The 11,947-nt window shown below is 39.6% G+C and overlaps 1 protein-coding gene across 1 annotated transcript in view; it reads right to left on the reverse strand.

Annotated features, from left to right (window-relative positions):
• Positions 1-9,343, reverse strand: part of ptprn2 (protein tyrosine phosphatase receptor type N2) — a 145,422-nt gene extending 136,079 nt beyond the window's left edge. Inside the window, exon 1 of the mRNA XM_087789989.1 lies at positions 9,131-9,343. Within this exon, the coding sequence (XP_087646115.1) occupies positions 9,131-9,209 (79 nt within the window). The 5' untranslated portion in view covers positions 9,210-9,343. The remainder of the gene's footprint in view (positions 1-9,130) is intronic.
• Between the last annotated feature and the right edge of the window lie 2,604 nt (positions 9,344-11,947).

Consider the following 11,947-nt stretch of genomic DNA (forward strand, 5'->3'; position numbering starts at 1 on the left):
TTTTTCTTTGCCACTCTGCCCTGAAGGCCAGCATCCCGGAGTCGCCTCTTCACTGTAGATGTTGACACTGGTGTTTTGCGGGTACTATTTAATGAAGCTGCCAGTTGAGGACCTGTGAGGCGTCTATTTCTCAAACTAGAGAATCTAATGTACTTATCTTCTTGCTGAGTTGTGCAGTGGGGCCTCCCACTTCTCTTTCTACTCTGGTTAGAGCCTGTTTGTGCTGTTCTCTGAAGGGAGTAGTACACACCGTTGTAGGAAATCTTCAGTTTCTTGGCAATTTCTCGCATGGAATAGCCTTCATTTCTAAGAATAAGAATAGACTGTCGAGTTTCACATAAAAGTTCTCTTTTTCTGGCCATTTTGAGCGTTTAATCGTCCCCACAAATGTGATGCTCCAGATACTCAACTAGCTCAAAGGAAGGTCAGTTTTATAGCTTCTCTAACCAGCTAAACTGTTTTCAGCTGTGCTAACATAATTGCACAAGGGTTTTCTAATCATCCATTAGCCTTCTGACCCAATGAGCAAACACATTGTACCATTAGAACACTGGAGTGATAGTTGCTGGAAATGGGCCTCTATACACATGTAGATATTGCACCAAAAAACAGACATTTGCAGCTAGAATAGTCATTTACCACATTAGCAATGTATAGATTAGTTTAAACTTAGATTAGTTTAAAGCACTGTTTAAAAAAAGAGTGCTTTTCTTTCAAAAATAAGGAAATTTCTAAGTGACATATATATATATATATATATATATATATATATATATAAATATACTGTATATATATAGTGTGCCCACTCCATTTTATGAGCTCACATCATGAGTTTATATGTATTAATGCCTTGTATTTAAGGCATTCATACACTTTTTATAAATGCCTTACGTACAAAGTGTATTTAAGGCATTCATTTGTTCAGACTCACATAATGCATGTTTCAATGTCATTGTAGTTGTAAATCTGCACTTTATTTTCAATTTGCAATTTCTAAACAAGAACATTTCACAACAATTTACCCATGTATGGAAATTCACAAAAACCTTTATTTTTATTTTTTTTACCAGGCTATTTGTTGACTTGGAGATTAAAACTAGGGTCCACGTGTTGTTAGCACGATTGCCTCACAGCAAGAAGGTCAACTTGTGAATCGTGAGGGAACTGTGGAGTTTGTATGTTCTCCCTGTGTTGCGTAGTTTGAAATGTATATGTATATTTAAATCCTATAATAGTATATTTGTTTATGCATTATATTACATTCTCCTGTAAATGTTATTAGTGATAAAGATGGAAATTCTATTGATTATTTCAACATCCTGCTTGGTGCCTTTAGAAACATTTTCCATTATATCACGTCTAAAAAGACGACTTAATATGCATTTGACATTTCAGTAACACCAAACTCAAAAACTGAAATATCACAATCTTAACAAAACTTCTGATGGTCTGACCAACAGTGGCCTTAATTTTTCAGAGTAGAAAAGAGTAAAAAAAAGTTATTTAGGACATGAATCATTTCTGGGAAAGTAGCTGCTCGGGCGGTTCGGGATCAGTCTGATTGAAGAGGGAGGCTGATGTGAAGCAACGTGACATCCAGGAGTGTAATCAAACACATTCATCACCAACTTTCCAAAGAATTCAACACGGAATTCCCGAGCAAGCAGGTCACTCTTACTCAGCTGCCGGCTCCGGGCGACAACGCAGACAACTGCCATGAATTAAAGATGGCAGCGTCACCGGGGCAACAGAGGACCCATAAATAGGCAGGCGCAACCTTTTCTCTGGCCTGCGCTAAATGATTCAGACATTTGATTTTCGCTGCTCTTGTGAGGTGTGATTGGAGGTTTAGAGCACGACCGCAGAGAGTCAAGCAGCCAAATGACCTCTTTTTGAATGTGCTGAGGAGCTCAAGGTCAGACCGCAGAGCCAAGTCGGGTTAGAAACACAAGTGAGCAAACAGTGAGTACAGATTCAAAGTGATTCAATGATAAAATCACCCATTTTTAATCAAATTCTAAGATATCTGATTACCCTTAACAGGTCAACAATGGCTTCCTAGACAATCTGTGTCCTACAAGTTTAAGAGACAGAACCAAGATATTACAGCAAACAGTCAGAGGTATCATCTCCAGATTTATTTCCATGCAGCCCGTTGACATCTGGACGACCATCGAGTAGGGAAGCAACAAGTGCACCTTTCAAAAGAAGTGTTAGCTCTGGATGGATGGATGGATGGATGGATGGAGGGATGGATGGATGGATGGATGGATGGATGGATGGATGGATGGATGGATGGATGGATGGATGGATGGATGGAGGGAGGGATGGATGGATGGATGGATGGATGGATGGATGGATGGATGGATGGATGGATGGATGGATGGATGGATGGATGGATGGATGGATGGATGGATGGATGGATGGATGGATGGATGGATGGATGGATAGACAGTGGGATGGATGGATGAAGAGTCAAATGAACGAACGGACAAACATGGATGGATAGACGGATGTAAAGGTGATGGATGGATGGATGCATGGAAGGATGGATGGATGTACGAATGCATTTCCAAATGAAAGGACAGACGGTCAAGATTGATGGTCTAAATTCAAACATGTGATGAAGCCGCTTCCGCTCAGAAAGCAGAGCCCCCCAGTAAGACACTCGGCCCACACTCTTCCCAGTCACCACCTCGTCTCGTCCATCTGGAGACTCCCAAAGAAACATCGCACGTCGCTTGGTTATCACACCAAACGTGGCCGAGTCCCAAAACCAGAATACACTTCCGCTTCCATTCTCACATTGAGACGGTGCAGGACGGAAGGTTTGAAGTTGAAAGAAAGGTTTGCGTATTGAGAGACGTTAGAGCTGCCGAGGTGCTGTAGAACCACTCATCGCGGGTATCAAATGGAGACACATTAACCACCATTAACAAAACTAACAATCACATCATCTGCAAGTCAAGTTCTTCTATGTGACTTCATTCTGCAGTACAGAAAAATGTTGTACCGTTGACGTGCAGTAAGGTTCGTGGTAGGTGAAGCACTGTATCTTTAAAAGTCAGATTAACAAATATATAAACCAAAAAAGGCATCTTATTCAACTGACTCTTGGCTATTGCATTTCTCCTCAGCATCCACTTCAATTAGTATAAGATATTTGTATCCGTCTCATACTATCAATGTTCATTGTGGTTTTGTTTTCTGTGTTACTGTAGGTTAACTGATTTATTTTGCTTAATAAAAATATCAAGAAACTTGTGTTGTTGTTGCCATATACAGTATCTGTCTACCTCAGAACTAGATGAATGGACTTCAATGATCATTTTCAAAAATTCCTTGAATTTAAGAAATAATATGTTTATATTTAACATGTATTAAAATAGACTCATAAGGTAAATCACAGCACCAACCCTCTCACTTCCTATTCATAATCGGAAACTATTATTTACATTGTTTTTGTTTTGTGGTGTCAGTACGTAAAAGAATGAAAATATGCAATAGAAAAACAGAACAGACACTAAGCCCCAAATCATACTGAAACTAAAAGGTCTTATGAAGTAAACATGTTCTAAGTGCAATTGTGAGGGTAAAGAACATTTTCCTTCCATACACTGATAACTAAATGGTTAGGATGGAAATGAATATCTTCTAATAGCAAACAAAGGAAACATTTATTGACATTTAAGGTTTTTTCACTGCCGTGTTGAAAAACTCTTGCAGTGTTCAAGAGAGGTGGAACTGGTTGAACCTGATGATTGATCTCATTGTTATTAATGATGTTGCAAATGCTATATACAGTATATATATCCTCTTACAAACAAACAAGTGTTTGATTCTATTCAAGAAACAGCTCAGAGTTAGGGTTCTATTACGAGGAAGAAGAAGCTCTAAGACTTGACAACTTGTTGGCGTGTATAAGCTATGTTGACATTTATAATGGGATCATCTGGAGAAATCCTCTTAAATGTGTAGCAAACTGGAGCAAATTCTGAAGATGCGAACCAAACATCTGAGTAAAAAAAAAGGTCAAACATGTGTGAGAAGAAAATAGAAAGTGATTATTATATCATTAGGGTTTTCCAGGATCGAGTGAGTAACTCTGTTGGTGATAAAACAGTGTCAGCAACACTCAAGAAATAAACAACACGTTTACTTCAGTTCATTTAACTTTCCTGTAATTTGCTTCCGCATGAAATGACATGTTACATAAACAAATGTAAACATCCATCAAAGATCTCTGCAAAAGTCTAACTTGTTCTCTCACAGCCTCATCATTTAGGGAGCAGTTGTTGTCATTACATAACTCGACCTTGACAGCCACAGCAGATCGACTCCCTACTTAGACAGCAGCGTTTCCACCGGTTGTTATTGGGATGCAGAACAATGCTGCAACACTGCAAACACGAGCCCGGCTGCTCAGAATATTAACTACAGCCACTTAAACAGAAAGAAGGGAGCGACTCCCGTCCATCTTAGCGCCGATGAAAAGACAGAAAGATGAGGATGTACCTCCACAATGTGGACTTCTAAACCGTAATGAGACGGATCGGTTTGTCTACTTAAAGCAAAGTGTCAGAGAGAAAAAAGAACATTCTGTTCCTCAGCTCGCGACCTCTGCTGAAGACCAGCGTGTCACTCAGTCGCTGATGAGATGAGAGACCAGCAGTTTACTGCCGTTCCCCTCATCCTCTAAGAGGAAGGAGAGCATTTAAATCATGCAATACCTGCTTTACTTAAACCCCACGTCTGTAGGTGGGAAGTGTTTTAACACTAAGAAAAATGAACATTAGAGACACATTGCTCAGTTTCTGTGGTGTTTCCCTTGAAATTAGATGTGATAAATACATTTTTCTAGTTGAAAAGTTTGTTCATCTGTCACTTTAAGTCCTTTATACTCCACAAAAAAGCATATTTATATATATCCATCGGAAAGGATGGGATGGACATTAACAAATTCCCTGTAGTACACGAGCCAGGCCTGTATGTGGCACTGTAATGCTTAGGCCAGAAAAGAGGAAGGTGTGTGTATTTAAAAGCTTTCTCTCAGCACACCAACCACACAAGAATAAGTCCAACATGGCGAGCACGATGAAAGAACATTCAATGTCCTTGGTGGGCTCTGATCTTCTCAGGACACCATCGGGAATCTGTCTAATCCTTGGACACATCCGTGCACAGGCACAACTAGCTGTCTCAGTTTGACATGTTTTTGAAATAACCCAATTCACAAATAAATGTTAGCGTAGTATCTGGGAAACTGATCCATTTGTGCATGTGCTTTGCATTCAAAAACACAATTATATTTATATAGATGATTACGGAATGTCTCTTCAAGTCTCAATGCACCGATTTTATGAACGATGTAGAGGGAAATATGAAGAATAATCAAGTCTATACCTTCTAGTGGTTAATATGAATGAAACTATTAAGACGTTGTAGGGAAAGGGTTTTGTTGGCCAAGAAGTGAGTTCCGAGGAAAACATGGCGTAAGCTCCGCAGTTTTGGGTTTCTTTCAACCATTGTAACAAAAGTTTGTTAAACGGTATGTTTTCTTGGAAGCTCCGAGTATATCAAGAGCAAATAATTGTGTAATTTCTCAACTTACTTACTTTAGAGTAAATGTACAAAGAATTGACGACTCATTTTCCTTCTTAATCTTTCATAAAACAATAGCTGTTGTGGAACAATAATTCTTTCATCCATGTTTGTTGTTGTTGATTGATGGGGAGGTTTTTGGGGGAAATTCACTTGAGATCTGGTCCATTCAGCCATAAATAATGATAGTGTTATCAAAAAGCCACTGAAACTGTAGTTTTGCAGTAGCAGGACTTTGAAAACTAGCTGCTGCTATTTCAATACAGAAAGTGTTCAATGATTTATAACTTAGTGTATTTCTCCAGAGGTCGGTTGATCGGCTCACGAGCTGGACATCTCTTCCAAAATCTGTCCCCCAGGAAATGTGAGCTGAATAGCCCTGGGCCAGAGAGTCGTGGCCACGGCATCATGAGTTTCTAAAAGTTAATTCTATGCACTCTGGGACCCAGTTAGAAAACGTTGGAGGGCAGATGAAAAGATGATACGAGACAGAACTGGTGCATATAACCCACTTCTCCCTGTGGACAGACTCTGGATAGTGGGCCTGGATTGAAGTTTGAAACCAGTTGAGGTGGTACAAGTTGCCTCCTGGTGGTCTCTCTGGGGAGACGTCATGTCCATCTGGGTGGACGCCCCAGGTATAAATCGTGTAACAAGAGATCTGGAGTTAAGTTTTGTAAAGTGAACGGAAGTTTTAACTTATAATAAAATCATCACTTCACACTCCAAAAGGCATGTTTATGTTTTTTATGCTCGTTGCCAAGTTTGGTCTAAAATTTAGCCCAAATACTCTTTTTTCATGTTTTACCAAATAATGAAATTACTGTACGTTTATTATACTTTGTATTCATTTTTCATGTTATCTTGTGCTTTTGTTGATTAAACACTAATATTAATATTATTTATATGCGTTTGAATCATGTATCAAATGAACTCCCTCAAAAGGAAAAATGTGTATTTATATATTTATACAAACTTGTTTTATTGTGAAAAAACAGATGCACAAAAGCACAAACACATGCACAGACACACAGTGATCACACCTTTATCCAAATCTCTCCGGTGTGCTCAGTGTAATCCTGCGAGGGCCTTGTTAAAAACAATATCCGTCTCTAACTCCCCGTCCAGCTCTGACAACGGAGCCTGGCTAAAAAACACAGCGTGAAGAAAACCCGCGGGAATCAGCAGCCCTGACTCACTCCAAGAATTATCATTTTATTTTGCGGCTGGGGAAAAGCAAGATATGGAACGAGGTCGAGAGTAATTATTTTAAATGCTCATCACAGAGGGCGGAGGGTGTTTTGGTGTGTTTGTGCGTGTGTGTGTGTGTGTGTAACAGCCTGTAAGCATGTGTGTGTCTGCATGTGTGGTTGTGTGTATAGACCATGACAGCCCTCTTTCTGGTCTAAATATACCCTGATCTGATGCAGGAAGTGTGAATCATCAGTGCAGCACAGCTAGACCTGTATTTGCTCCTCGCTCAGGAGTAAAGTTATACAGTTGTGTGCTCTGGCAGCTGGTCCTTGATCAGTGATTCTGGATTTACATTCCCAGGCTGGACTGAGTCGGATTCACTAAACATTTAGTTTCTACTCACATACCTAGATGTAAGAATGGGCATGAAATGAATCTTTCATGACGACTACAGCGAAAAAATGTTGTGTTTGTTCATTCAACATTGTTTCAGATTTTTAGCAGTACAGGCGTCAGTAGAGTTGTAGTCTCGACAAATTGTGTATTCTATGTATATTACGAAGTAGGAGTCTGATAGGAATATTGCTTTTCATTCTTGGTCAATATATCTTTCTAATGTCAATTTTTGTTCCCCTTCAACTCTCATCGACTACATTTCGACATAAAAGTTTTACTCTCATTGGATGAGTCTCTGTATCATTTTTGACTTTAATAGTCTTTGTGTCTCATTTGATCTGGACCACTGGCATCTTTATAAGTCACAACATGAACATGAATCTACTTTGATTTTGTGAAAACCATCTGGCGTATACCTTACCACATAAAATAAGCCTTAAGTTTGAGTCAGTCAGCTAAGATGTTTGGGGAACGATTTACTGCGAACAAGGTGAGGGCGGGATTCAAAAATACACATAAGCTTTTATTTATTATTCTACACATTTAATTAATTTAAAATAATTAAGTTTTTTTTAACCAAGTGGGGACTCAAATGCCATCTGTGTAGTTCAGTCAGCATCCTTTTTCTGTTTTGTCTAGTTTTCATTTGAGGTACTTGGTTTGCAGTGTAAACACATGCTCATGTTACTGAACAACAATCTGAAGCGTTCAGATGGAAGATAAGCTGTGATCCGATGCTGCGTTCACTGCAGGATGAATCATAGTTCCAAGAGAACATAGTTATCATGATAGATATTGCAAGTTTTGGAGCGGATCCATATTAGAGATTATTAGTGCGTGAGTCTGGGCCTGAGGAACAAATCAAGGGTACAGGAACTAGCAGCCAGCCAAGTCCTTGCGAAAGATGCCCTTTACTGTGGACACATAAATATTAAAGTGGATTCTGACGGTTTGCTTCAGGAAGTTTAATGAGCGATATTCCTGCCTGTTTATGAATGATGTATCAAGCAATTCTTGCCGATCTTTACTTGTGGAGATTATAGGAATAGGTCATACATGGCTCTCAAACTCAACTGGCGGGGGACGGGTCGAGAGGTCAATTGTGTGTTGTCCGGGCTGAAACTTTCAGGTTTTTTTTTCATTTAACTTTTTATTTAAATGTATATTTTGTTATTAATGTTGTGTGAATCTTTGTGGTTGAACTGGAAATACTTTGTCCAGTGTGTACTATTCTGTTGCTCAAGTGTTTATTACTTACTTACTTAATTGTTGGTATTATTCGCTTTAATAAATATGTCCCATATTAACCAACTAACAAAAATTAAACTCATTTATTTCTTTACCATCTGGCATTGAACGAAGAAGGAATCCTTTGCTCGGCCCACACTAATAAAAATGAACATAATGTCTCTGATGCACATCCTCACACCAGGACTGAGGGAGGAATACTGAGTGCTACATATTTGATTTACATATTTGAGTGGAAAAGTTGTCTCTATGGCCTTAAGAAGGATTTTTTTACAGTTAATAATAAAAAGTAACTTCAATATATGCTAAGATTTTTGCTTTTTTGGTTTTATTAGAAGTGAAACGTATTTTTATTTTAATATCAGCAGTATTTAGAATAATGATGTGTTATATAAGTTTGTATGTAGTCATTTAAATATATGTATTTATTATTACAAGCCAATGCTTACAGTAATAAATGAGTAAGTAAATGAACTAAAACATGTGTTTTGGATCAATCAACTTAACAAGTCTAGTAATAAGAAGAAAGCAAACCGTAAACATTTGTATGAAAACATGCACGTTAGCACACGCGTGCATTGCAACGTGACACTTGCTCAAAGGCAGATGATGTTAGATTCTGCCACAGAAGTTTGTCGAGCACGAGTGTGACGCAGGCGAGCGGATGTTGACAGAAAGAGCAGAAACAGACCGTATTTCCTGTCAGCGATGGCAGGTGAGGAGCAGAGGAGGAGGAGAGCCAGAGGAGGCAGGAGCAGCCGAGGATCCATCCCGTCAGCAGCGCTGCTCTGCCCGCTACACGCGCTCGACGGTCGGCTGCCTCCGCAGCACGCGCATGGCTGGAGAAGAGACGCTGGAGCAGAGATGGAGTCAGAGATGGAGTCAGAGAAGATCGTCTCCTCAGCACCACCAACAGCGACCAGACTGACGGAGCAGCCCCTCCTTAGGTTCTGACGTCACACACACGCGCAGCAACAGACGACACACACGACTGAGGGGTCCAGACGCGGGAGTCAGAACCCTCGTGACGTTTGTTTTAAACACTCCATTAAACTTGTCTTGACATGGCACTTGTCACATTAATATATGGAACGCTGTTTAAATCAGAAAGACTTTATTGCCAGGGTTGTAAACAAAACAGACATTTGTTGTGGTGGCATTACAGAATATAAAAATGAAATAATATGAATCAAATAAAAAAAAGAGATAATTCAAATAAAGTACAATTCATTTAAAATATATACATTACCATAAACTGAATAATTACTAAAAAAAATAATTCTGTTTATTTAAACAATATCCATGATCCCGACAGCAGACTGATAGAAAGAATTCTTCAACACTGATGTTCTGATCCGTATTGATCTCAGTTCAGAAATGGGTGTCCCGGGTAAGAGGGGTCAGCCACAGTCTTGCCTGCACGCCTCCATGTCATGATCAGGTCCAGTTCCTGTTGATATGGAAGAGGGCAGACAATCACCTTCTCAGTTGCTGCAGTCTGTTCTTATTAGCCTGTTGCTGTTTCAGCAGAGTACCACACGGTGATGGAGGAGGTGTTGATGGACTCTACAACGGCAGTGTAAAACTGCATCGTCCGTGGGAGGTGGAATTTCCTGAACTGATGCAGGAAGTACATCAGCTTCCACATCGTCCTCACGATGAGACCGATGTTCTCCCACTTCAGATCTCCGGTGAAGATGGTCCCCAGCTGACGGATAAACTCCATAATGTCGACCTCAGAGCCACTGAGGATCAGAAGGTTGGGGGTGGCTGGAACCCTCCGAAGGTCCACGATCATCTCCACTGTAGATGGACTTGTCTCCGTCTAATATAAGTCTGATCAGTATGGTGTTGTCCGCAAACTTGCTGTCGGTGTACAGGGACAATAGCAGGGGTGAGAGAACACTGCCTGAGACTTGAACCATGGGCGCATCAAAAGCAGCTTAATATCTTAAACTCAATAAATATAGAAATGACGACAAGTGCCATTTTAACAAGCTATTTTGAGGATTTTCACTTTATGTGAGACTGCGATGTCTCGTCAATATTTTATTGTGTTTTTATTTTATTTGGGCGACATTATTTATAGCAGATGGATGTATTTTACCAACTCAATTTTGTTTGAAAGTTTAAGTAAGATTATTTTGGGAAAAAGAAAAACAGATCTCAGCGAATTTACAATAAGTAAAGCACAGTGTGACAGTGGCGAGGAAAATTTTCCCTTTAAAAGGCAGAAACTTAGAGCAGAACCAGACTCAGTATTGCCGGCCTCATGCTGTGACCTGTTGGGGTTGGTTATAGTGTGAGGGAAGGAAGGTGTGTAAAGAGAAACATATTTTGAACATAAACCTTCTATTTAGTTCAAATAATCAGGTTGTGTACATGTACTTCATTTCATATTAAATTAAAAAAATGTTAATTATTTTGAAGATCAATAAAGTATCCATCAATTGATTGGGGATTTAAAGACTCTATACTTGTAGAATCAAATGAGATGATTTCCAGATGTTTCTTATCACATTTTTGCTGATGACATCCAGCTCTACTGCTCTTTTGACCCAACTGAGCCCCAAAGGCTGAACAGCTTAGTCAATTGTTTGCTAGAAATCAAACAATGGCTGAGTGAAAACACTTTACAGCTTAATGTGGACAAAACTGAAACTCTGGTGATTGCTCCTGATGATAAGATTCCAGGGTTGAGTCAGTACTTGGGTGACTTAGGTCAGTCTGTCAAACTGAGCCTGAGAAACCTGGGTGTTGTATTTGATAAAGACATGTCTCTTGTTCAACACTGCAGAAAACTGACCAGAAACTGTTTCCTTCAACTGAGAAAAATCTCTAAACTTAGGAAAATGTTGTCACAACATGATCTGGAGCTTGTAATCCATGCGTTTGTTTCTTCTCGTCTGGACTATTGTAACAGTTTGTTTTCATGTCTTAACAAGAAGGATGTGTCTCGTCTGCAGTTGATTCAGAACTCTGCAGCGAGAATTCTGACCCGCTCAAGTAGGAGAACTCACATTTCTCCGATCCTTAAAACTCTTCACTGGCTTCCAGTTTCTTTCAGGATCAACTTTAAAATTCTGGTTCTTTCTTTCAGAGCTATTCATGGTCAGGCTCCTCCTTACATCACTGATCTGATCCAGCCTTACACCCCAGCTCGGTCTCTGAGGTCTGTGGATCAGAATCTACTTATGGTTCCTCGCACACGGCTCAGGACCAGAGGAGAGAAATCTTTTCAGGCTGTTGCTCCTAAGCTTTGGAACAATCTTCCTCTCTCTTTGCGCTTGATGGAGTCTACTGACTCCTTTAAGAAACATCTTAAGACGTTTCTATTTGTTCAGGCTTTTCCTTGAATTTCTCGAACTCCTGTGTTGTTTTCGGTGTTGTCTTGATCTTTGAAGTATGTACTGTTTTGAGTATTGTTTTGATTGTTAAAGCGCTTTGTGACCCTGGTCTCGAAAAGCGCTATATAAATAAATATTACTTACTTACTTACTTACTTACA

The sequence above is a fragment of the Callionymus lyra genome, chromosome 4 (assembly GCF_982586985.1).
Source record: "Callionymus lyra chromosome 4, fCalLyr1.hap1.1, whole genome shotgun sequence".
In the NCBI taxonomy this organism is placed as follows: domain Eukaryota; kingdom Metazoa; phylum Chordata; class Actinopteri; order Syngnathiformes; family Callionymidae; genus Callionymus; species Callionymus lyra.